This window comes from Pogoniulus pusillus, chromosome 38, assembly GCF_015220805.1.
Source record: "Pogoniulus pusillus isolate bPogPus1 chromosome 38, bPogPus1.pri, whole genome shotgun sequence".
Taxonomy (NCBI): Eukaryota; Metazoa; Chordata; class Aves; order Piciformes; family Lybiidae; genus Pogoniulus; species Pogoniulus pusillus.
This window is the reverse complement of record NC_087301.1, coordinates 5,794,835-5,817,471: the sequence shown is the minus strand read 5'-3', so window position 1 is coordinate 5,817,471 and position 22,637 is coordinate 5,794,835. Positions and strand designations below refer to the sequence as shown.

Below are 22,637 nucleotides of genomic sequence, written 5' to 3'. Positions count from 1 at the left end.
TCCCCAACCACTTTCTCTGCAAGTTTGGAGCTCCCCAACCACTTTCTCTGCAAGTTTGGAGCTCCTCAACCACTGCCTTTGCACAATTGGAGCTCCCCAACCACTTTGCATGTTTGGAGCTCCCCAACCACTTTCTTTGCACATTTGGAGCTCCCCAACCACTTTCTTTGCACATTTGGAGCTCCCCAACCACTTTCTTTGCACATTTGGAGCTCCCCAACCACTTTGCATGTTTGGAGCTCCCCAACCACTTTCTTTGCACATTTGGAGCTCCCCAACCACTTCCTTTGCACATGTGGAGCTCCCCAACCACTTTCCTTGCACGTTTGGAGCTCCACAACCACTTTGCACATTTGGAGCTTCCCAACCACTTTCTTTGCACGTTTGGAGCTCCCCAACCACTTTCTCTAGAGGTTTGGAGCTTCCCCCAACCTCTCTGCAAACCCAGTTCTGCTTCTTTCAACACAACCCAGGGTCAGCTAAGCCCTGATTTGATTCTGGCTTTAACCCTAGGCTTTATTTTTGGGGGTTGTTCTTTTTTTTTTTGCTTTTGTTTCGTTTTGCCTTTTTTTTTTTTTTTTTTAAGCTTATTCACTTTTTTTTTTGGCCTTTTTTTTCCTTTTTGTTCTTTCAACTCAAGTGCACAACAAACAGAAACCTCTGAAGAAACCTTCAAAACCGACCAAGCAAAGGAGACAAAAAAACAAAAACAGAAGGAGGAAAAAAAAAATAAACCAAAAGGAAAAGAGAAGCAAAAAAAAAAAGAGATTTTTTTCCCTCCCCCTCCCCTCATTTATGTTTTTTTTTTTTTTTGTGGGTTTTTTTTCTCTTCTTTTGTTTAAAACAAAGAAAAAGGCAACAGACACTAGAGGGGGATGAGATGTGTTGTGTGGCTTGTGGGTTTCAATGCTTGGGTGAAGTTCTCCTGTCGCTGGCTGCTCAGCCCTGGCTGGATCATGCTTTGCTCTCGTTCTCCTTTGTCTGTGTGGCTTCGTTGGGGACCGTCTTGACTTCTGCTGGAGCTGTCTTAGGTTCCGTTGCTTGCACTTCCAATTTGTCTTCTACTGGGGGGTTCCTGAAGGAGAAGCAGCCAGAAAGAGAAAAAGGCACAGTTTAGAGGGGTGGAAATGGTGTTTGGCTCTGAATTTGTCAGATAGGAAGTGAGCTCCAAGCTGCAGTGAGCTCCAGGCTGCATTCAGCTCCAAGCTGCAGTGAGCTCCAGGCTGCACTCAGCTCCAAACTGCAGTGAGCTCTAAGCTGCACTCAGCTCCAAACTGCAGTGAGCTGTAAGCTGCACTCAGCTGCAGGCTGCACTGAGCTCCAGGCTGTACTCAGCTCCAAGCTGCACTCAGCTCCAGGCTGCATTGAGCTCTAGGCTGCACTCAGCTCCAAGTTGCATTGAGCTCTAGGCTGAACTCAGTTCCAGGCTGCACTCAGCTCCAAGTTGCATTGAGCTCTAGGCTGCACTCAGCTCCAAGTTGCATTGAGCTCTAGGCTGAACTCAGTTCCAGGCTGCACTCAGCTCCAAGTTGCATTGAGCTCTAGGCTGCACTCAGCTCCAGGCTGCACTCAGCTCCAAGTTGCATTGAGCTCTAGGCTGCACTCAGCTCCAGGCTGCACTCAGCTCCAAGTTGCATGGAGCTCTAGGCTGAACTCAGTTCCAAGCTGCACTCGGGTCTAGGCTGCACTCAGCTCCAGGCTGCACTCAGCTCCAAGCTGCATTGAGCTCCAGGCTACACTCAGCTCCAGGCTGCACTGAGCTCCAAGCTGAACTGAGCTCCAGGCTACATTCAACTCCAGGCTACACTCAGCTCCAAGCTGCATTCAGCTCCAAGCTGCATTGAGCTACTCAGAGTAGCTTCCCAGTACCTGAAGGGGGCTACAGGAGTGCAGGGGAGGGATTTTTGACAAAGGCTTGGAGTGATAGGATGAGAGGGAATGGATTGAAGCTCGAGGAGGGCAGAATGAGACTGGAGAGTGGGAAGAAATTCTTGACAGTGAGGGTGAGGAGACACTGGCACAGGTTGCCCAGGGAAGTTGTGGAGCACAGAGAGGGAGGGTGAGGAGACACTGGCACAGGTTGCCCAGGGAGGGTGAGGAGCACAGAGAGGGAGGGTGAGAAGACACTGGCACAGGTTGGCCAGGGAGGTTGTGGAGCACAGAGAGGGAGGGTGAGAAGACACTGGCACAGGTTGCCCAGGGAGAGTGAGGAGCACAGAGAGGGAGGGTGAGAAGACACTGGCACAGGTTGGCCAGGGAGGTTATGGAGCACAGAGAGGGAGGGTGAGAAGACACTGGCACAGGTTGCCCAGGGAAGTGTTCAAGGCCAGACTGGATGAGGCCTTGAGCAACCTGGGGCTGGTGGGAGGTGTCTCTGCTCATGGCAGGGGGGTTGGAGCTGGATGAGCTTTGAGGTCCCTTCCAACCCAACCTAATCCATGAAGCATTTCCTTTAGCTTCTGACCAGTACAGGACCTCAGCATGGAGCTCACCCAGTCCACCCCCCCCAGCTAAAGCTTGCCCAGGATCACAGTACCAAGGTCCAGATTTTGCCACTTGTTGTAGGAAGGGAAACAGAGAAGTTTGTTTGTCAAACAGCAGGGGAAAGAGAGGTCAACATCTTCACAGAGTGAGGCTCAGGTTCATCAGCACTGAGGCCTTTGCCCAATGCTCTCTTCCCAGCCACAACAAGTGCCACACAAGGCACACCTGGTGGCCTCTCTGAAGTGCCTGCTCCAGCCCTTCAGCCACCAAGTCAGCCTGGGATGACTGCAAGCTTAAATCACCCTGGCAGGACCCTGAGCATATAGTTACAGTGCCAGCTGTGCCAAGGAGAGCAGCCCAGCAGAAAGAACCCAGCTCTGCCTCCCACCACGCCAAGAAGCCCTTTACATGACACAGAGCAAGCTGCAGTCAGCCCTCACTGTGGGCAAACCATTTGCTGCCTGCTTTCAGCTCTGAACCAGATCACAACTCTCTGTCTCTCTCAGCACTCCAGGGCAGCAGCTTTAGGTGCAGCTTGGGTTGCTCTGCTTGGGAGCAGCTCAGCTGCACCCATCAAAGCTGCCTGGTTCCACCCAGTGCCCTGCTGGTGTCCTCCCTGGGGCATGCTGATGCTCCTTAACCAGCTGGGTGAAGAAGAAAGGCAGTACAGGGATGGAGGCTCAGCTCCCAGCCACCAGGACAGCATCCTGCAAAGCAACCCAGCTGTGACTGCTGTCCCTCTCAGCCAGGGCCACGCTGCCTCCAGCCACTCCAGGGGCAAATCCAGAGCTGCTGTGCTTGGACTGCCTTCTGCCCCACCTCACACTGGGGCGAGTGCTGAAGGGCTCCACTGATCTGTTAGGAACTTGAATCAGGGTGGTTGTGCTCACTGACCTACAGCAGCTCAGTGCCTGAAGCCAGACCTGCCCTGAGCACCATGCAGGGCCCTGCCCTCAGCACCAAAGAGGGCACTGCTCTGAGCACCAAGCTGGGCACTGCCCTGAGCAGCAACCCTGCCCTGAGCACCAAGCTGGGCACTGTCCTGAGCACCAAGCTGGGCACTGTCCTGAGCACCAAGCTGGGCACTGTCCTGAGCACCAAGCGGGACCCTGCCCTGAGCACCAAGCTGGGCACTGCTCCTGAGCACCAAGCTGGGCACTGCTCCTGAGCACCAAGCTGGGCACTGCCCTGAGCACCAAGCTGGGCACTGCCCTGAGCACCAAGCTGGGCACTGCTCCTGAGTACCAAGCAGGACCCTGCCCTGAGCACCAAGATGGGCACTGCCCTGAGCACCAAGATGGGCACTGCCCTGAGCACCAAGCAAGACCCTGCCCTGAGCACCAAGCAGGACCCTGCCCTGAGCACCAAGCAGGACCCTGCCCTGAGCACCAAGATGGGCACTGCCCTGAGCACCAAGCAAGACCCTGCCCTGAGCACCAAGCAGGACCCTGCCCTGAGCACCAAACTGGGCACTGCTCCTGAGCACCAAGCTGGCCCTTCCTGCCCTTTTCCTCCAAGAGCAACCCAGGCTGAAGCTGCAGGAAGCCTACCCAACAGCAGCTCCCACAGCCTCTCTCTGTGCCTTCGCCCTGCTGCCCCAGCCCAGCCTATCCCCGCTTCCCTCCTGGCCCTCTCCAGCCAAGCCCTGCCCGTTGGGCCGGCTCAGGGGGGAGTTAGTTTGCTGAGGAGCGCCGTGGTTAGCTCAGAGGACACCCACACGAGCACAGGACAGGCACAGGCACAGCACACAAGCAGCAGAGATCAAAGGCAGCCGTACTCGGTCTTGGCTGGCGCAGCAGGCACAGAGCTGTCTGCAGCGGGCGCAGCGAGCTCGGCAGCTTGCCCACTTGCCGCACTGGCGGGAGCAGGAGAGCCAAGGGCTGCAAAAACATCCTTTGCAAGGTCAATGTCTGGGGTCTTGAAGGTCCCCTCGTCCATTTTAAAGTCCTCCTTCTGCGAGGGGTTGGTGGCGCTGCCCGAAGCAGCTTCGCTCTTGGCGCTGCTCGGGTTCTTGGGCGCCTCCGTCGGGCTCTTCGCTGCCCCTGCCTGCACAGCTTCCTTCTCGGGGCTCTTGCTGCTTGAGGCCTCCTGCTTGGGCTCTGATGGGGCTGGAGGAGAGCCAGGGAGGTTCGCAGGGCTGGGGGCAGCTGCCTTGTTCCCAGCTGCTGCTTTGGAGGTCTCGGCCACGGTAGCGACAGCGCTGGGGCTGAGCACTGCGCCTTGGGCGGACAGGACGCTTGAAGACAAACTGTTAGTGGCTGGAGCAGAGCTGGGAGTGTCGCTGAGGTCAACAAGGGGAGCCACTTTGGGGGTGGAGGAGGAGGGTGGTGGTGAGGAGGCCGAGGTGGCTGCCCCTTTGGCTGGAGTCGCCTGGCCAGCGGCCGTGGCGTTTGAGTCGGGCATGGCCGCGGGCGGCGGGGCAATGCTGGAGGTCAGTGTGGTGGTCTCACTGGTGGGGCTGTTCTGTGCAGTGGCAAAGGTCTCAGTGACAGTGTCAGAGTTAGTGGTGCCTGTAGTTACAGAAGGCAGCATGTCCTCAACAGTGGCTGCAGTGTCAGCAGGGTGCCTGTGGAGAGGACAGGAGCAGAAGAGAAAGAGAGACAATGAAGCCTGTAAGTGACAGCAGGGAGAAGGGGAGAGGAGTGCAGGAGTGAGAAGGTGAGCGGGGGGCATGCAGCAGCAGCAGCAGCATGGCAGGGGCTGACAGCACACAGCAGGCAGAGGCACTCAGAGCAGCTGAAAGCCTTCAGAGGTCGAGCGTGAGAAGGGCAGCAGGGGATGGCTGGAGAATGACTGGGAAGAGGAATAAAGGCAAAGAGGAGGCAGCCTTCAGGAACGACTTCTTCAGAGGTCTGGGCCCAAGTCTCAGCCAAAGGCAATCCTGACAGCTGCAGACACTTCTCTTTCAGCCTCACTTCCCTCCCAGCCCCTTCCACCTAACCTCACAAGTAAGCTTTCCACCAAGCCCCTGAGCTCGCAGCCCTGTGCCACCTGTCACCACATCACAGGGTCCCAAGAGAGAACACCTGGATCCAGTCCACAACAGGGTCCCAAGAGAGAACACCTGGATCCAGTCCATGACAGGGTCCCAACAGAAAACACCTGGATCCAGTCCATGACAGGGTCCCAACAGAAAACACCTGGATCCAGTCCATGACAGGGTCCCAAGAGAGAACATCTGGATCCAGTCCATGACAGGGTCCCAACAGAGAACACCTGGATCCAGTCCATGACAGGGTCCCAAGAGAGAACACCTGGATCCAGTCCACGACAGGGTCCCAAGAGAGAACACCTGGATCCAGTCCATGACAGGGTCCCAACAGAAAACACCTGGATCCAGTCCATGACAGGGTCCCAAGAGAGAACACCTGGATCCAGTCCATGACAGGGTCCCAACAGAGAACACCTGGATCCAGTCCACCACAAGGTCCCAACAGAGAACACCTGGATCCAGTCCATGACAGGGTCCCAACAGAGAACACCTGGATCCAGTCCATGACAGGGTCCCAAGAGAGAACATCTGGACCCAGTCCACCACAGGGTCCCAAGAGAGAACACCTGGATCCAGTCCACCACAGGGTCCCAACAGAGAACACCTGGATCCAGTCCACCACAGGGTCCCAACAGGAACACCTGGATCCAGTCCACCACAGGGTCCCAACAGAGAACACCTGGATCCAGTCCATGACAGGATCCCAAGAGAGAACACCTGGATCCAGTCCACCACAGGGTCCCAACAGAGAACACCTGGATCCAGTCTCTCATGCTGGCCCTGCTTGCCTGCACGTTTAAGGCTGCCACCAACTTGTGCCAGCCATGCCAGAGGTCAAACACTAACAAGCATCTCACAGCTGCCCAGAGCGAAGCCTCCTGCTTCAGCAGCCACGCAGAAGTCCTCAGAGGTGACTAAAAGCAAGGTCTAGGAAAGACTCCAAGGAAGACAGAGGACAATACTTCAGCCTAGCCTGGCCCAGCTAACAGGGATTCCCAGCCCTGGGCCCCAGACAAGTTCTCTGCCCTGACCAAAGCTCCTGGGCAGCTGCAACCTTCCCACTGCTCGGTCAGACCTGCCAGGTCTGCCCCAGCACCCAGAGCAGAGCTGCTCTGCTGCTGCCAGCAGAGGACTGCGTTCACTAACCCAAACCCAGCACTGCCAGGGCAGAGCTGAAGCAGGGGGCGGTGGTAGCTGGGCACTGCTTTTGCTCTGTCTCCTTTGCAGTGAAGGTGGCTGGGACAGGAGTGGCAGTGACAGCTCTGCCACGAAGCACTGCTCTCCTGCCCTTCCCCCCCTCCAGGGCTGCAGGAAGGACTCACTGAAGGCTGAGCAAGAGGCAAATCCTCCCTGGGACGTCGCAAAGGGAACTGCTGAGCTTTTAACTTCATTTCTCTCTTCCTGCCCTAAGGTTATGAGCGTGAGAGCTCAGGGATGGATGAATGCAACTGAGGCCAGTGCCCTGCCCTGGCCCGAGGCTGGCTAATGCCCACATACTCTGGCTCTGTCAGCGGGGTGGTCTCGTTGGGCTCCATGTGCTTGCCCCCGTCGTGGTTGGGGGTCCGCTCCTCTTCGGTCCTCACCTCCACGATGGGCTCCTTGGACTCATCTTTCCTGTAACAGAGGAATTGCATGGAGCATGCTTCACACTGGGGAGCTCCTCCTGCAAAGAGCTGCTGCAAAGAGCCATGGGGGGAGGGGCAGGAACAGGCTGGCCCTGACAGGTCTTTTTGTCACTTCCCCTCCACCCCAGGACAGCAGGGTAGGGGCAGCTATTGGGTGGCTGCTTACAGGAGAAGGGCAACAACAGGGAAATGGCTGCAGAAATCCCTTCCTGGGAACACAAAGCAGAAGCAGTGTGGCCCCAGAGCTCTTCAGCACCCTCCTGGCAGAGATAGGAACTCAGAAGTCTCTAAACTCTGCTGCTTTCCCAGCATAAAAGGGATATGGAGCTGCTAGAGCAGGTCCAGAGGAGGCCATGAGGATGATCAGAGGGCTGGAGTAGCTCTGCTGTGGGGCCAGACTGGGAGAGTTGGAGCTGTTCAGCATGGAGAAGAGAAGGCTCCAGGGAGAGCTTAGAGCAGCCTTCCAGTACCTGAAGGGGCTCCTGGAGAGCTGGGAAGGGACTGTGGACGGGCTGGGAGTGACAGGATGAGAGGGAATGGATTGAAGGTTAAAGAGGGCAGATGACCAAGAAATTCTTTAGAGTGAGAGTGGGGAGACACTGGCACAGGTTGCCCAGGGAGGTTGTGGAGCAGAGAGAGGGAGGGTGAGGAGACACTGGCACAGGTTGGGCAGGGAGGTTGTGGAGCACAGAGAGGGAGGGTGAGGAGACACTGGCACAGGTTGCCCAGGAAGGTCGTGGAGCACAGAAGCACAGAATGTGATCAAAGATCACATTCTGTGCTTCTGTGCTCCACGACCTCCCTGGAGACATTCAGGACCAGGCTGGATGAAGCCCTGAGCAACCTGGGGCTGGTGAGAAGTGTCCCTGCCCACAGCCGCGGCGGTTGGCACCGGACGATGTCTACGGTTCCCTTTCAGCCCAACCCATTCCACGAGCCTGAAGCAGTCTCCTCCCTGGAGCTGCTGGGGCACAGGGGAGCAGTGGCAGCAGGGGCAGTACTCACGAGAAGGCAGCTTTGCCCTCCTCCATGTCCTTGCCCTTGGCCCCGGGGCCAGCCTTGCCGCAGAGGTTGACGGCGATGCACATCAGCAGCCCGCACTTGTTGACGAAGTAGCAGGTGACATCCACGGCCACCAGCAGCAGCACGAAGATGACAATGAGGATGCCAATGATGGCAGCAGTCCCCAGGCCTGAGGTTGGGCTGGTGCTGGCTTCAGAGACCAAGAGAGAAGAAAAGGCAGAGTGGTTAAGGGGTGAGGTGAGGCTCACGGCAGCTGGAGTCACACAACTGGTTTGGTTGGAGATGACCTTTTAAGGTCCTTGAGCTGCAGCTTATATCCATGGTTCCTTGGGATAGGACAAGCAGCAATGGATGGAAGCTGCAGCACAGGAAGGTCCAGCTTAACACAAGGGGGGAATTCTTGACTGGAAGCACTGGAACAGGCTCCCCAGAGAGGCTGTGGAGTCTCCTTCTCTGGAGCCTTTCAAGGCTTGTCTGGATGTGTTCCTGTGTGCCCTGAGCTAGATTGGATGGTCCTGCTCTGGATGAGCTCTTTGGGCCCCTTCCAGCCCTTGACATCCTGTGAGCCTGAGTCCAAGCATCTGGCCATGCCTGGGCTGCAGCATGGGCAAGCCACAGTCCCCTCTCTCCCTAGCACCCCTGTAACCAGGGCATCACCCTGAAGACATGCAGGACAACCTACCTGAGAAGCCAGAGTCACTGGCACCTCATGGGGCTCTTCCCATGCCTGCTAAGCAGCCTACTGAAGCCTTTTCTGCTGTGGCACAAACCCAGCTGGAGCTCCAAGGGGCTCCTGTTTCCCCCCCGACCCCATTCTCTCAAGATGAAGGCTGTGTCCAGGGCACAGAGTGGCACTGCCAGCCTAGGCTCTGAGCCATGCCTTGTCCTAGCAGGTGGTAGCTGTGGGGCCTCAGCACTGCTCAGCCCCTTGTGTGGTGAAAAAGGAAGGAGGAACCAAAGCCCCTCCTGCTGCTCAGCTAAGGTCCAGCCACCACTGTCAAGGCTTTCCATGTCTTGTCCAGGCACAGCTGAGCTCATCATGGAATGCTCTGGGAGTGTTTTGCCTTACCCAGACAGCAACCCAAGTGGCCTTCTGAGGCAGCAGATGGCAAAGATGGGCAGGCTGCCACTCTGCTGGCATTGCCCTGGTGGCAGCAGCAGCCCATCCCACCACACCAACTGTCCACCACCACTCCCAGCTAGAGAACAGAGAAGAACACCTTGGCCTTTCCAGCACACAGAAGGGCAGCAGGTGAGAGGTGAAGACCCAGCAAAGGCACAAGGTTGCCTGGCTGCTAGCTTCAGAGGGAGTGCCTTTAGCTTCCTGCCTGCCTGCCAAACGCTGAGCTCTGATTAACTGATCAGAGAACCCTGCCAAAACCTTTCAGCATCACTAAACCAACAGGCACAGCCCTGACTGTTGCCAGCTGCAGCTTCCCAGCCTGTCACTCCCTGAACACAGACTGCTTTTGGGTCCCCTTCTAATTCAGAATGCTCCTCCCCATGCTGCTGAGCTGCAGGCAGGGCATGCAACTGCTGCTTCACACAGTTTAGCTTCTGTTTGGGTACCAAACGACTCAGAATGCTCCTCCCCATGCTGCTGAGCTGCAGGCAGGGCATGCAACTGCTGCTGCACACAGTTTAGCTCCTGTTTGGGTACCAAAGTACTCAGAATGCTCCTCCTCACACTGCTGAGCTGCAGGCAGGGCATGCAACTGCTGCTGCACACAGTTTAGCTCCTGTTTAGGTACCAAACGACTCAGAATGCTCCTCCTCACACTGCTGAGCTGCAGGCAGGGCATGCAACTGCTGCTTCACACAGTTTAGCTCCTGTTTGGGTACCTAACTACTCAGAATGCTCCTCCCCATGCTGCTGAGCTGCAGGCAGGGCTTGCAACTGCTGCTTCACACAGTTTAGCTCCTGTTTGGGTACCAAAGTACTCAGAATGCTCCTCCCCATGCTGCTGAGCTGCAGGCAGGGCTTGCAACTGCTGCTTCACACAGTTTAGCTCCTGAGCTGCAGGCAGGGCATGCAACTGCTGCTTCACACAGTTTAGCTCCTGTTTGGGTACCAAAGTACTCAGAATGCTCCTCCCCACACTGCTGAGCTGCAGGCAGGGCATGCAACTGCTGCTGCACACAGTTTAGCTCCTGTTTGGGTACCAAAGTACTCAGAATGATCCTCCCCACGCTGCTGAGCTGCAGGCAGGGCATGCAACTGCTGCTTCACACAGTTTAGCTCCTGAGCTGCAGGCAGGGCATGCAACTGCTGCTTCACACAGTTTAGCTCCTGTTTGGGTACCAAACTACTCAAAACCTGGTTGCAGGTCTCAGCTGCCAGATTCTCTGCACTCAGAAGCCTCTCTCTGCCTGCTTGCTGCTGCTTGCTCTCTGCCAGCTGCTTGCTGAGGCAGCTGGGCACGAGCAGTGTGGCTGCCACTGGCCACAAGACTGCTTTGGGGTCTTCTCTCTCAGTTGAGATGCAAACCTCTTTGTTCCTAATGCCTTTCTGTTGCTGCTGGGTGTCCCAGCCCCCAGACACACCCAGCCTTTGCAGAGAAGCCCAGCAGAGCACCCCCTTCCCCTCAGCCCAGCTGATGGTGACTCTTGACAGGTGGAATGATCATTTCCAGGGCTCACAGAGAGCTCTACCCTCTGCCACAGATTGGATTGCTTCAGAACAGGAGAGAGAGAGCATCCTCAGCACGAGACAGGGCAGGGTTGTGTCATTTTGTGACCCTGACAGGCACTAAGGGAGGCAAACCCCAACAGGAAGGTTTCTTCCTGCATTTGGCTGTACCTAAACGCCACTCTGAGGCACTTGAATCACATCCCAAGCCCATTAAATGCTCAGCAGAACATCTGTGCCCCTACCCAGGCCCCTGCCAGCACCTGCATGATGACATGAGTGAATCCCTGCCCCTTGCAGGCAGGGAGGGAGGGGGAGTTGCCTCTTTTAATGCACTCAGGATTCTTCCACAGTTACCATGTCCCCGTTCAGATGAGCTCCTGAAGAGAGAGAGCTAAAGAGGGGTCAAACCTTTCTCCTTACTCACACCACCTCCCTGGGCATGAGCTGCTTGGCAGGCTAGCAAAGGTGCACTAAGAAAAGCATCACAGGAGAACAGCTCCAAAATATTCCTCACCTCAGCCACCAGAGACAACAGATTTTATCCTGGGACTGATGGGAGCTTTGCTGTGTGCCAGAGGACACCCTCTGGAAAATTCCACTCAACCAAGAGTCCTCCTCTTTGCTTCCTCTCCCCACTAAGCTCTCACAAGACTTTTACATCACTCCCAGCCGTGAGTCCCTTCATGTCAAGAGAGTTACCTGGGCCACAAACCACATCAACAGCTTCATGCACTGCCTACACCTTGTCTGGGATCCTACAGCAGCTGCAAAGCTGCTGGGCCAACCACAGCCTCCAGGGTTCTGAGCCAGAGCTTCTGGGTCCTCAGCAGGCTGTTTTCAAGCACCTTAGAGTTCACACAGGGAATGGGGCCTGAGTGAGCCTCTTTCAGGTGACTAGGATGGAAGGAACTCATTTCTTCTCTCTGCAGGACTCAGTTTGCTGTGCCACTGGAGATCAAAAAGGTTCAGGCACTCCCATGGGATTCCTGGGCCAGCCTGGGACCATTTCACCTCTAGCACAGGGAGATAAGGAGCTGGAAATGGAATGATACCACCTGCCCTTGGCATGGGGATGAGCAAGGGGGGGAAAGGTGCTCAGAAAACAGACAACTCAGGGGTGAGGTCCTCCCTGGGACTCCCTTCCATGCTGACTGCAGGGTGGGAGTCACTTCCAGTAACTTCAGCCATGTAAACCACCTCTCATTTAACTTGCCAAGGCTTTGCCTCTGGCCCTCTCCTTGAACATGCCTTAGAGGGAGGGTGAGGAGACACTGGCACAGGTTGGGCAGGGAGGTTGTGGAGCACAGAGAGGGAGGGTGAGGAGACACTGGCACAGGTTGGCCAGGGAGGATGTGGAGCAGAGAGAGGGAGGGTGAGGAGACACTGGCACAGGTTGGGCAGGGAGGTTGTGGAGCACAGAGAGGGAGGGTGAGGAGACACTGGCACAGGTTGCCCAGGGAGGGTGAGGAGACACTGGCACAGGTTGCCCAGGGAGGTTGTGGAGCACAAAAGCACAGAATGTGATCTTTGATCACATTCTGTGCTTTTGTGCTCCACAACCTCCCTGGAGGTGTTCAAGGCCAGGCTGGATGAGCCCCTGAGCAACCTGGGGCTGGTGGGAGGTGTCCCTGCCCATGGCAGGAGGTGGGGGTTGGCACTGGATGATCTTGAAGGTCCCTTCCACCCCAAATCACTCTCTGAACCTGCAGCTGAACCTCAATTCAGCTCCAGCACTTGGTCAGACAACTTCTCAGTGCCAGGATTCCTGCTGCTGTGCTTCAGTAACACAAAAGGTGCCAACTCCAATCAATTGCCTAAACCCACTGGGGGCGAGGGGAGGGGGTTTAAAACAAGGACTGCAGATGCTTGTGGGTGTGCAACAGCTGCACAAGGCTTTGCCTTTATAATTTAGACAGAGAAAAAACCCCATCAACTCAGAAATCATCATGAACAGGATCTGAACAGAGACAGCAGAGAACTTTTATGTGCAAAGCATAAAACGTTATGGTTAGACAAGGCTGATGGCAGGGAGAGGTTTGCTCAGCCCTGTTAGAACCTGGTTAGAAAGATTAATCCCATCCCAAAGAGCTGAGAGTGCTGCAGAGAGAGTCTGGGCAGACAGTTCAACAGCTACAGCAGCAGCTTCATCCTTGGCACCCTCAGGCTCACTGTTGAAAGAGAGAGCTGCAGGGATCAGAGCTAAATGGATTTCTCCATCACAAAAGGCAATTCCTGGAGGGAGAGACATCCTCATTCCCAAAGAGCAGAGCCAAGTGGATTCCCATCACTCAAACATGGAGGGAGAGACATCCTCATTCCCAAAGTGCAGAGCTAAATGGATTCTGATCACAAAAACATGGATGCAGACATCCCCATTCCCAAGGAGCAGAGCCAAGTGGATTCCCATCACTCAAACATGGAGGGAGAGACATCCTCATTCCCAAAGTGCAGAGCCAAGTGGATTCCCATCACATAAACATGGAGGGAGAGACATCCTCATTCCCAAGGAGCAGAGCCAAGTGGATTCCCATCACAAAGGCATGGATGCAGACATCCCCATTCCCAAGAAGCAGAGCCAAGTGGATTCCCATCATAAAAACATGGAGAGAGAGACATCCTCATTCCCAAAGGGCAGAGCCAAGTGGATTCTCATCACACAAACATGGAGGGAGAGACATCCTCATTCCCAAAGAGCAGAGCCAAGTGGCTTCCCATCACACAAACATGGAGAGAGAGACATCCTCATTCCCAAAGAGCAGAGCTAAATGGATTCTGACCACAAAACCATGGATGCAGACATCCCCATTCCCAAGGAGCAGAGCCAAGTGGATTCCCATCATAAAAACATGGAGGGAGAGACATCCTCATTCCCAAAGGGCAGAGCCAAGTGGATTCCCATCATAAAAACATGGAGAGAGAGACATCCTCATTCCCAAAGAGCAGAGCTAACTGGATTCCCATCACAAAAACTTGGAGAGAGAGACATCCTCATTCCCAAAGAGCAGAGCTAAATGGATTCTGACCACAAAAACATGGATGCAGACATCCCCATTCCCAAGGAGCAGAGCCAAGTGGATTCCCATCACAAAGACATGGATGCAGACATCCCCATTCCCGAGGAGCAGAGCTAAATGGGTTCTCCATCACCAAACCAACTCCTGAAGGGCACAGGTTGAGGTTTCAAGGTTGGTTTGTTTTGTTGTTGCTGCTGGGTTGGGTTTTTGCTTTGCTGTTTGGTCTTTTGAACATGAGAAGAAGAGAGGAGGAGGAGGAGGAGGAGGAAAGAGCTGAAAATCCTTCAGTGCAGTGCAACCCAGAGCACTTGCTACTAAAAACCTGCATCCTACTGCCCCATTTTCCACCCTGGATGAATGCTGCCTGGGAGAGTCAGACAGAGAGTTCCCCACCTCTAGGATGAAGGCTCAGCAGAGTCATTTAGCTGGGCAGGGACTTGATCCAAGCTATTATTTGCTGTTAAAATGGCAAGAAAAAGGAACCTTCTCTATGCAGCTGAGGACAGAGGAGGGCAAACCCAGCAGGTGTTAGACCAGCACCCAGTGGAGCTCTGTGCTCTCAGGGGCTGTGCTATGCCCCAGCACCTGAGGGGCTCAGGAGGTGCCAAAGATTCAACCACATTCAAAGGAAATGTGGGATGAGATTGAACAAGGCCAAGGGCAGGGTTCTGCACTTTGGCCACAGCAACCCCAAGCAGCACTACAGGCTGGGGCCAGAGTGGCTGAGAGCAGCCAGGCAGAGAGGGAGCTGGGGGTACTGATAGATAGTAGCTGCAGAGGAGGCAGCAGTGCCCAGGTGGGCAGCAGAGCCAATGGCATCCTGGGCTGGCTCAGGAGCAGTGTGGGCAGCAGGACAAGGGAGGTTCTTTTGCCCCTGTGCTCAGCACTGCTCAGGCCACCCCTGCAGTGCTGTGTCCAGTTCTGGGCTCCTGAATTGCAGAGAGATGTTGAGGTGCTGGAAGGTGTTGAGAGAAGGGCAGCAAGGCTGGGGAGGGGCCTGGAGCACAGCCCTGTGAGGAGAGGCTGAGGGAGCTGGGGGGGTGCAGCCTGCAGCAGAGGAGGCTCAGGGGTGATCTTATTACTGTCTACAACTACCTGAAGGGACATTGTAGCCAGGTGGGGGTGGCCTCTTCTCCCAGGTAACCAGCAATAGAACAAAGGGACACAGCCTCAAGCTGTGCCAGGGCAGGTTCAGGCTGGCTGTTGGGAGGAAGTTGTTGTCAGAGAGAGTGATTGGCATTGGAATGGGCTGCCCAGGGAGGTGGTGGAGTCACCATCCCTGGAGGCATTCAAGCAAAGCCTGGATGAGGCACTCAGTGCCATGGTCTGGTTGACTGGATAGGGCTGGGTGCTAGGTTGGACTGGATGATCTTGGAGCTCTCTTCCAACCTGCTTGAGTCTATGAAAGAAAGAATCAAACCCAGAAATCAACTCTTCAGTGTAACTCCCATGAGATGCTCATGTCCAGACCACCACAGCACAGGAAAAGCTTCTCCTGGCCACCAATTTGAATCCCCAGCCAAAAGCCCACAGAGATCTTTGGGACAAGCAGAGCAGGAACATCTCTGAGCCATCTTCTTTCTTTCTTTCTTTTTAGAAGCCTCTGAGGGTTTGGATTTGTGGCTGAGGCTTTAGAAAGCTTTTGGGTTAAGTGCTGGATAAAAACCCCAAGCAGAAAGCCTTGCAGTCAGTGCTGCACCTTCCTTGGATGAAACCCAAACAAGCAAACCCCACCAAATCTTTCTTCATATCCAGGGGGATGGAGGGGGAAGGATAGAAAAAGGCAAACTCATTACAAGCAACAACAACCAAAAAGAGATAAAGAGGGGGGGGAAATAAACCCCCAACTTGGCTTAAACCTCCTCTTTTTGTGTCTCCTTGTTACACAGCACTGCTTCAACTTAATCAGGTTTTATTGTTCCAGTGTCCTCTGGGGGGTTGAACTTTTCCTCTTTGGGTGGGTTTTTGTTGTGGGTTGATTTCTTTACTTCCTCTCACCCTTCCCTTTGCTTTTTAGTCTGTATTTTTATCATCCTCTGAAGCTGCTTTCACACCTTGGGGTCTGTTTTCTTTTACCAAGCCTTTTTTTCCCCCCAAGCCTTTATTTTTCCAGGTCTTTTTTTTTTCCCCAAGCCTTTTTTTCCCCCAAGCTTTTCTTTTTCCAGGCCTTTTTTTCCCCCAAGCTTTTTTTTTTCCCAGGCCTTTTTTTCCCCCAAGCCTTTTTTTCCCCCAAGCCTTTTTTTCCCCCAAGCCTTTTTTTTTCCCCAAGCTTTTATTTTTCCCCTAAGCCTTTTTTTCCCCCAAGCTTTTTTTTCCCCAGGCCTTTTTTCCCCCCCAAGCTTTTCTTTTTCCAGGCCTTTTTTTCCCCCAAGCTTTTCTTTTTCCAGGCCTTTTTTTCCCCCAAGCCTTTTTTTCCCCCAAGCCTTTTTTTCCCCCCAAGCCTTTTTTTCCCCCCAAGCCTTTTTTTTCCCCCAAGCCTTTTTTCCCCCCAAGCCTTTTTTTTCCCCCCAAGCCTTTTTTCCCCCCAAGCCTTTTTTTTCCCCCAAGCCTTTTTTTTTCCAGATCTTTTTTTCCCCCCAACCCTTTTTTATTCCCAGGCCTTTTTTTCCTCCAAGCCTTTTTTTTTCCCAGGTCTTTCCCCCCCCCCGCCTTTTTTTCCCAGGCCTTTTTTTTTCCTCCAAGCCTTTTTTTTATTCCAGGTCTTTCCCCCCCCCAAGCCTTTTTTTTTCCAGGTCTTTTTTTTCCCCCAAGCCTTTTCCTCCCCCAAGCCTTTTTCTTTTCCCAAGCCTTTTTTTTTCTCCCCAATCCTTTTTTCCCCCAAGCCTTTCTTCCCCCAAGCCTTTTTTCCCCCCAAGCCTTTTCTTTCCCAAAGCCTTTTTCTTCCCCCAAGCCTTTTTCTTCCCCAAAGCCTTTTTCTTCCCCCAAGCCTTTTCTTCCCCCCAATTCTTTTCTACCCCCAAGCCTTTTCTTCCCCCAAGCCTTTTCCTTCCCCAAGCCTTTTCTTCCCCCCAATTCTTTTCTTCCCCCAATCCTTTTCTTCCCCAAAGCCTTTTTCTTCCCCCAAGCCTTTTCTTTCCCCAAGCCTTTTCTTCCCTCAAGCCTTTTTCTTCCCCCAATCACTTTCCCCCCAAGCCTTTTTCTTCCCCAAGCCTTTTTCTTCCCTCAAGCCTTTTCTTCCCCAAGCCTTTTTTCCCCCAAGCCTTTTCTTCCCCCAATCCTTTTCTTCCCCCAAGCCTTTTCTTTCCCCCAATCCTTTTTCTTCCCCAAGCCTTTTTTTTTCCCCCTATTTTTTTCTTCCCCCAATCCTTTTCTTCCCCCAAGCTTTTTTCTTCCCCAAGCCTTTTCTTTCCCTCAATCATTTTCTTCCTCCAAGCCATTTTTATCCCAAGCCTTTTTTTTCCTTTCTCCCCAAGCAAATTATTGCCTTGTGGTGGTGGTTTTGTTTTTTGTTCCTTTTTCTTGTGTGTGTGTGTGGTTTTTTTGTTTGCTTCACTTTATTGGTTAAGTGTCTAACAGAGCAAAAGCAGAGTCACTGCAGAGAGAAGCAATGAAACAAAGGAGGAGGACGACGTTGATGGACTTCCCAAGGTCGCTGCAGGTGCCAGACAATGGTTCCCAGGAGGGATGGAGAGGAAGGGGGTGTGGGGAGGGGGGGGGGGGGGGAAATTGTGGTTGTTTGAAAGAAACCAAACCAAACCCAACCAAATTTGGTGCATGTGGCAAGCGTGGATGTTCCCCAGTGAGATCCAAGGTGGCATGGATGAAGACAGACACAGGAGAGGGGGGTCAGGGGAAGAAGGGAAAAGGGAAGGGAAGAAAGAAGGAGGAAGGGAGGGGAGAGGAAGAAAGAAGGAGGAAGGGAGGGGAGAGAAAGAAAGAAGGAGGAAGGGAGGGAAGGGGAAGAAAGAAAACAAAACAAAACAAAACAAAAGAGAGAAAAGAGAAAAAAATAGATAAAAAAATTAGGTCATAAATATAGAAATCATAAAGAATCAAAAGGTTTTATCTACTTTTGTAACTGAAAATGGCTAAAGGGTTAAAGAGGAGCACTGAGCATGTTCACACCGATGAAAAAGGGAGAGGGCAGAAGCTCAGCAATGTCCAAAGCTGCAGAGCAGGGTCCAAGTCAGGGGGGCTGGGGGGGAGGGGTGCAAGCAAATGGGATTAAAAGGGATGGAACAGAGGGCTCGGGGAGGGAGACAGGGAGGTGGTTAGCTGGTATTTGAAAGGACAACACTGCCTTGGACACAGAACAACCACAGCAACTAAAGGAAACGAAACGCAGCAGCTGTTGTGCAGACCTCCTGTCTGCCTGGGCAGGGTCTGCAATCCAGGGGGGGGCTACACCACTGGGGAAGCAAAGAAGGGCTCAAGAACCCAGAGCTGACTCTTCCACTCAGCCTTCCAGCTGGTTTGCCAACTCCTCTAAGGCAGGGAATGGTGGCCTTAAGCCTTCCAGCAACGTTGCAGAGGGTGGGAGCAGAGAGCTCCACAGCTGAAACGCATCTCACAGCTGCAGAGAGCCTCTGGCTGCTACTGCCCAGCAGAGAGATGCCATGGCACAGGGCCTGACTCTCACCTCTCCTGCACAGCTCCTTTGAACTTTGGAGGTGCACCACAGGAGGTGCTCGAGGACAGAAGCCCAGAGAGCAGCTTCTGCCCCACTGCAGGTTGCCAGAGTTGCCCTCATGCCAACAGAAGCTTGCAGACTGCATGCCAGGGGCAATCTAGCTTGCCCTCTGGCAATCTTTTCCCCACCGGTACTTTGGAGATCAGTTGAGGCAAGCAAAAGGTCAGGAAACTCCCTGGAAGGCCTCAGAGAAACTAAAAACCTTTACAACACGAGAAGAAGCCCCCAGACTGCTGCCAAATCCAGCAGTCAGCAGCAAGTGCAGTGCTCTGCTTGCCCCTGACCCACAGCACAAGCTGAGAACCAACTGCATGCACCTGCTGGGCAGGCCTGCAGCACAGCTGCACTTCCAACCACTGCTCTGCAAAGTGCTTCTGACATTTGCAAGTGCAACCCTTGAGTGGCAGCCTCCAACCCTCAGCCTCCAACCCTGAGCCCTACTATGCTTCACACCAAGCCACAGCAAGAAATAACTCCAGAGAGGCCAAAGGAATCACAGCTGGGATAACAAACTGGGCTCTTTAGAGGGTCCCTGCCCTGCTTTGTTGGATCTGAAGGGTTCAGTGGCATCTATGCTCCCTGCTCCTCACATGGCCTCAGACTGCAGCACGAGCACCAAGCACCTCACAGGCAGCAGAGCTCTCAACGTTTGCTTATGCACCTGCTGCAAGGCATCCCAACTGCCCCAGGTAGCTTTGCTGCCCCGTTTTGGGGGGACACTGCTTTGCAAAGTGCTTCTGACATTTGCAAGTGCAACCCTTGAGTGGCAGCCTCCAACCCTCAGCCCTCCTATGCTTCACACCAAGCCACAGCAAGAAATAACTTCAGAGAGGCCAAAGGAATCACAGCAGTGACAACAAACTGGGCTCTTTAGAGGGTCCCTGCCCTGCTTTGTTGGATCTGAAGGGTTCAGTGGCATCTATGCTCCCTGCTCCTCACATGGCTTCAGACTGCAGCACGAGCACCAAGCACCTCACAGGCAGCAGAGCTCTCAACGTTTGCTTATGCACCTGCTGCAAGGCATCCCAACTGCCCCAGGTAGCTTTGCTGTCCCATTCTGGGGGGAATCAAAGCCTATAAGAGAAAACATCAGCAGAGGGAAGCAGCAGTGACTGCCCCCAAAGGGCTCTGGAGGAACAAAAGGATTGATCAGTGCTTGCAGCTGTCCCTGGGCAGACACCACAGTGCTCAGCAACCATTCTCTGCTCCTGCCAGCCTGCCACATTTGAGTGCTCAGCTCAGAACTGACCTAGGGCACCCTCTGCCAGGCTACCTTTGCTAGTCCCTGCCAGGAGCCACAGTTGTCCTTCAAATATGTGAGGGCAGCAAGTATTAGAGCTGTTGGAAAGGAGAATCAGAGAGTGAGTTGCTTAGTGAGTTACTGAGGGTCCCTCCACCCAAAACTGCAGCCTTGGTCAAACACAGCCCAGTCTCTTCTACCCCATTTCCTTCCTCCTCCCTGTCCTCAGCCTTACTACCACAGACCCTTTCCAAGCCCCAGGCAGCTCATTTGTGTGCTGGACAACATCACCTGCCTTAACCAGCATGCAAACTGCACTGGGGCTCAGCTCTTTGCTTCAGACGAGAAGGGGCTGGGAGCAGTGGGGGCTGACCCCAGACTGGATTCTCAGAGCAAGGGTGAGGCTGAAGAGAACTCTCCAGTTCTGCATTAAAATGTGAGGCTGAGGGAGCAGGCTGGAAAACAGAATGAAATCAAACCACTGCCTTCAGCAGTTCAGTCACTGAAGTGAACCCACAGGCAGGCCGGGGAGGGACTGTGCAGAAGGGCTTGGGGTGACAGGATGGGAGGCAATGGTTTGAGACTGGACCAGGGCAGAGTTAGGTTGGACAGCAGGAGGAAGCTGTGCACAGGGAGGCTGCTGAGACACTGGCACAGGCTGCCCAGGGCTGTGCTTGAGGCCCCATCCCTGCAGCCAGCTAAGCTCAGCCTTGCTGTGTCCCTGTGCAGCCTGCTCCAGCTGGAGCTGTCCCTGCTGCCTGCAGGATGCCCTTGGAGGGTCCCTCCCAACCCACTGCAACCTGTGAATCTGTGACTGATCCTGACTGACTCTTCAGCTTCCAAGTTTGTCCTTCAACCAACCACCACTCCCTCAGAGGTGGGGCACAGCAACCTCACCCTTCAGGGTTCTTGTGTTTGGGTTTTTTTTTTTCACATGGGCACTTCTATGACCTATGTAGAAAGGAACTCACCTAGTTAAAGATATCCCTGCTCACTGTGGGGGCTGGGGCTGGATTAGATGACCTTTAAAGGTCCCTTCCAAGCCAACCCAGGCTCTGATTCTATGGAATATCAACTGTCCTTTCAGCACCTCCCAGCACACTGCTCCATTCCCAGCAGCTAACAGACTCTGCTTGCTTCTTACCAAGCCTCCCTCACCCTCTATGCATACTAATGAGCACAGCCTGTCTGAAACAAGACCTTCCAGCAGCATTCTAATGTGGGTTGGTTCTTCCTAATGCCCTTGCCAAGCACTCAAGCAGGGCTGTTTTAAAGGGATCTCCAGGTCATTGCTTAGGAGCAGCAAGCAAGACTTGGGAGATCCACACACTGAAAAGCATCACCCCTGCAACCTGAGTGCTCTCCTTTGCTGCTTTCAGACGGGACTGCTACTTTCTGGTCCCAGCAAGCATTTCCTTTCCCCCTCTCTGGCAATGCTCTTAACCCTGCTAGCCAAGGCAACACTCCCTGTGAGCAGTCAGACAAGGATCTGCCCAGCAGCATTCCCAGGAGGGGCAGTGCTGATGCTGTACATACTGTCACAGGAGCCTGCAGCGCAGGTATGTACACACAGCCAGAACTAAGCTTTGGATGGGGAACCAAACTGTGATCATGGCTTGAAGCAAGCAAGTTGTCAGGGTTACTCAGGCACATTAAAGGATGCAGCACTGTGGCATTAATCAGCAGCAGAAACCAGATGGTAAAAAGCTTGTGAGTGCTGTACCTGGGATGACAGTAGGCTGGGCAGAGGTTCGGAAGGCATAGTGAGCTGGCTTGGACTTCCCTTGCTGGTTTTCAGCTATCACATACACCTCATACTCTGCATTCCAGTCCAGGGACTTGAGCATGACGTGGTCACTGCCAGATGGAAGTCTGATCTCTGGTTTCCATTCTGAGGAGTGCTTCTGCAGAGCAGGAAGGGAACAGGCAGGGATGCAAAACACAGAGCGTTAGGCAGGGGCTCAGAGGACACCTCTGTGGCTAACTAAGGGAGGGCAAAGTGTGGAGGCCTCTGCACCAGCACAGGCTGCTCAGCTAAAGAAGGGGTGCACAACGTCAGGCAGCAGGGCAAGAGAGGGGGTTCTGCCCCTTGGCTCTGCTCTGCTGAGACATCCCCTCCAATCCTGACTCTGGTGCTGCTGTGCCCAGCGTGAGAAGGACAAAGAGCTGCTGGAGTGAGGCCAGAGGAGGCCACCAAGGGCTGGAGCAGCTCTGCTCTGAGGACAGGCTGAGGGAGTTGGAGGTGTGCAGCCTGGAGGAGCCTCTGGGAAGACCTTAGAGCTGCCTGCCAGTGTCTGAAGGGATCCTGCAGGAAGGCTGCAGAGGGACTTGTCCTGAGGGTGTCCAGAGACAGGCCAAGGGGGAATGGTTTGAAGCTGAGGCAGAGCAGGATGAGACTGGAGCTGAGGAAGAAGCTCTTCAGGAGGAGGGTGGTGAGACTCTGGAATAGGCTGCCCAGGCTGTGGCTGCCTCCTGCCTGGGGGTGTCCAGTGCCAGGCTGGATGAAGCCTTGAGCAACCCGGGCTGGAGGCAGGTGTCCCTGCCCATGGGGGGAGTAGATGAGCTCTGAGGTCCCTTCCCACCCGAGCCATTCTGTGATTCCAAGCAGAGAGGCCAAGCAGCCACTTTGCTGATCTCTGCAGTGCTGCCACACCTGCAGAAGATGCCTCAGTTCCTCCTCTCAGCCTGGGACACATCACCAAAGCCACTTCCACTTCAGAGGGGAGAAGCTGCGACCTGTGCGGCTCTCCACCACGCAGAGCCCTCTGGGGGTGTTGTGGCACCTCCTGGCACGGTGCTGGGCACTGCAGTGACACTGACTGCATGCAGTGACACTGACTGCATGCAGTGACACTGATCTTATTGCTGTCTACAACTACCTGAGGGGTGGCTGTGGCCAGGAGGAGGTTGCTCTCTTCTCTCAGGTGGCCAGCACCAGAACAAGAGGACACAGCCTCAGGCTGTGCCAGGGGAGATTTAGGCTGGAGGTGAGGAGAA

At 54.3% G+C, this 22,637-nt stretch overlaps 1 protein-coding gene and 1 long non-coding RNA gene across 9 annotated transcripts in view; both read right to left on the bottom strand.

Annotated features, from left to right (window-relative positions):
• Nucleotides 1-859: 859 nt before the first annotated feature.
• NCAM1 (neural cell adhesion molecule 1) overlaps nt 860-22,637 on the bottom strand; it is a 119,386-nt gene continuing 97,608 nt past the window's right edge. For 3 of the 8 annotated variants that reach the window (XM_064173220.1, XM_064173223.1, XM_064173224.1), the window contains 4 exons: nt 21,364-21,544; nt 8,107-8,314; nt 6,974-7,090; nt 860-1,075 (listed from right to left, as the gene is read on the bottom strand). In XM_064173220.1, coding sequence (XP_064029290.1) covers nt 955-1,075; nt 6,974-7,090; nt 8,107-8,314; nt 21,364-21,544 — 627 coding nt within the window. In that variant the 3' untranslated portion in view covers nt 860-954. Of the gene's footprint in view, nt 1,076-4,261; nt 5,051-6,973; nt 7,091-8,106; nt 8,315-17,245; nt 17,363-21,363; nt 21,545-22,637 lie in introns of those variants that run through there. The other 5 variants (XM_064173221.1, XM_064173225.1, XM_064173222.1 and 2 more) reach the window with 2 other exon arrangements.
• On the bottom strand, nt 12,623-14,562 carry LOC135191169 (uncharacterized). Its single transcript, XR_010308739.1, has 2 exons — nt 13,603-14,562; nt 12,623-12,988 (listed from the first exon to the last, which is right to left on the bottom strand). It is a non-coding gene; the product is annotated as an uncharacterized LOC135191169 (long non-coding RNA).